We start from the raw sequence: 1,941 nt of genomic DNA on the forward strand, positions 1-1,941 counted from the left end.
ACCCAGTGCTAAACAAACAGTAAATAGTCAATGCCAGTTCTTGACTCCATCATAGTTTACACTGAGCAGTACTCAGAACAGCATCAGACACAATAAGATATTCAATAAGAGTTTTTGTATTGAGATAATGATCATCTCAGATTCAGAAATGTGTTTTTGTAATGCCGACATTGGTAATAATACCTCATGGTAACTTGGTGTAATGAAGTTTAAAAGGCCTGAGTATGAATGCCAGCGCTGTCATGTAGTAACTGTGTGACCCTGAGCAGGGCCCTGGGAGCTAGTTTCCTCATTATAAATGCAAGGTGGTCCTGGGGACCTCAGAGTTGTTGTGAGGACTAAGTCACACACCACACAGAAACTGTCCAGCATGGTAAATGGCTCCAATAGGCACTCAGTAAATACCTATTACAGAAAATTAAAAATCTCTTATCATTTTTATTCTACTATATTTCTACTTTTTACCATTATTTGAACCAGAAAGATAATGTTAAATTTTCTTTAAAGTTTTTTGAGGTTTGATATTTTTTGCTAGTGAAAAGGTAGGCATCCTAGAAAGTATTTTTTTTGTTTTCTTTTTTGGTAATTATCTAGATCTTTAAAAAAAAATAACAAAACAAGAAAAATCACTCTTAACTTTGGGCTGGAAATCAGGAGAGAGAGAGGAACAAAAAAAGTAGAGAGAGGAAGAATGAAGGGAGAGAGATTCCTTAGATTTCTGATGGAAACATCACCCACAAACCCTTGATTTAGAGCCCATGTTGAGGTCCTGGTGGTAGGGAAGGCCCACTTAAGAGATCCCCTCCTGTTCCAGAGTTGCATTATGAGTCTCCATGGTAGAGCGTGCTCTTTGATCAACTGGACTTTGCTGCAGGATGGGTGTGGCTGAAAGCAGGCTACTGTGAATTAACCAGGAGTGAGAACATTAAGATCAAACTTTATTTCACCCAAAAACAGAATGATGAAGTGGCATTCTTCTCTATTGACACTATCCCATCTTCTTGTCCTTCCATTCAGGGCTGCTGACAGGTTGCTGGGGCTATTGTGCCAGGCGTGGAGATTCTGTCCACTGGTCAAGAGGCCACACTCTCAGATGTTGGCTCTGCCCTTGCCTCCCAAGGTCGGCCTCTGTATACGCAATTTCTTAGTTGCTCCTGTAAGTATAGTAAAATTCTGTTAATATGATGTTATCATTCAACAAGAGAAGAGTGAAGCAAACAGTTGTCAAGATGAGACTTGTTCCTGACATCATTGGATCATTGGTTCTTTATTGAAAAGTATAGATAATGTTTGAAATGGAATAAAAACTCAGAGGCTCAAATGCATCCGATAACTTGAAGTAACAGTGGCACATGCTTCCACAAGTGACTGTAGCTGTTTAAAACCCTGTCTTGTTTCACTAGTCAGAACACATCAAGGATTATGAAATGTGTGCTTCCCTCACATTAGAAGCAATTAAAGACAATCATATTGTTCTTTTTTTGGTAAAAATCAGCGCTCTTCAATGTCATAGCAAAAAGATGATTCAATGATAAAGTGTGGCTGGAGAGGCATTTCCTCATAAAATTTCTGAATAAATTTTGCATCACATCTTATGATGTTCCCTTGTCAATTATTAAAAAAAAATTTCTTTCTATGTCACTACTCCTGCTTTCCATTGTTATCATTAAACTCCAAGCTGCTGAAAACTGAGGATTGCTCATTCTAGCCTCAGCAACAAATACACAAACAGAAAACTCCTATTTCAAAGCCTTGTTGCAAAGAGTAGTCAATGAGTAAATAGAAATTACTGACTTATGAGAAACACTCTGACTCAGAAAGAGAATTATCAGAATAGATTTGTGAAGTGGGAGTAACTATTTACACTAATAAAAGAGAAACATGCAAATTGGTGTCCCTCTGCTACACCCACAAGCCACACCCACCAGCCAATCAGGAGCA

At 38.3% G+C, this 1,941-nt stretch overlaps 1 protein-coding gene across 5 annotated transcripts in view; it reads right to left on the reverse strand.

The window, feature by feature from the left end:
- LOC102246781 (kininogen-1) overlaps positions 1-1,941 on the reverse strand; it is a 96,800-nt gene that overhangs the window by 71,723 nt on the left and 23,136 nt on the right. The window contains exon 8 of one of the 5 annotated variants that reach the window (XM_005876284.2): positions 918-1,154. The exons of the other annotated variants lie outside the window; for them this stretch is intronic. Coding sequence (XP_005876346.1) covers positions 1,074-1,154 — 81 coding nt within the window. The 3' untranslated portion in view covers positions 918-1,073. Of the gene's footprint in view, positions 1-917; positions 1,155-1,941 lie in introns of those variants that run through there. 5 annotated transcript variants of the gene reach the window in all.

This window comes from Myotis brandtii, unplaced genomic scaffold, assembly GCF_000412655.1.
Source record: "Myotis brandtii unplaced genomic scaffold, ASM41265v1 scaffold483, whole genome shotgun sequence".
NCBI lineage: Eukaryota > Metazoa > Chordata > Mammalia > Chiroptera > Vespertilionidae > Myotis > Myotis brandtii.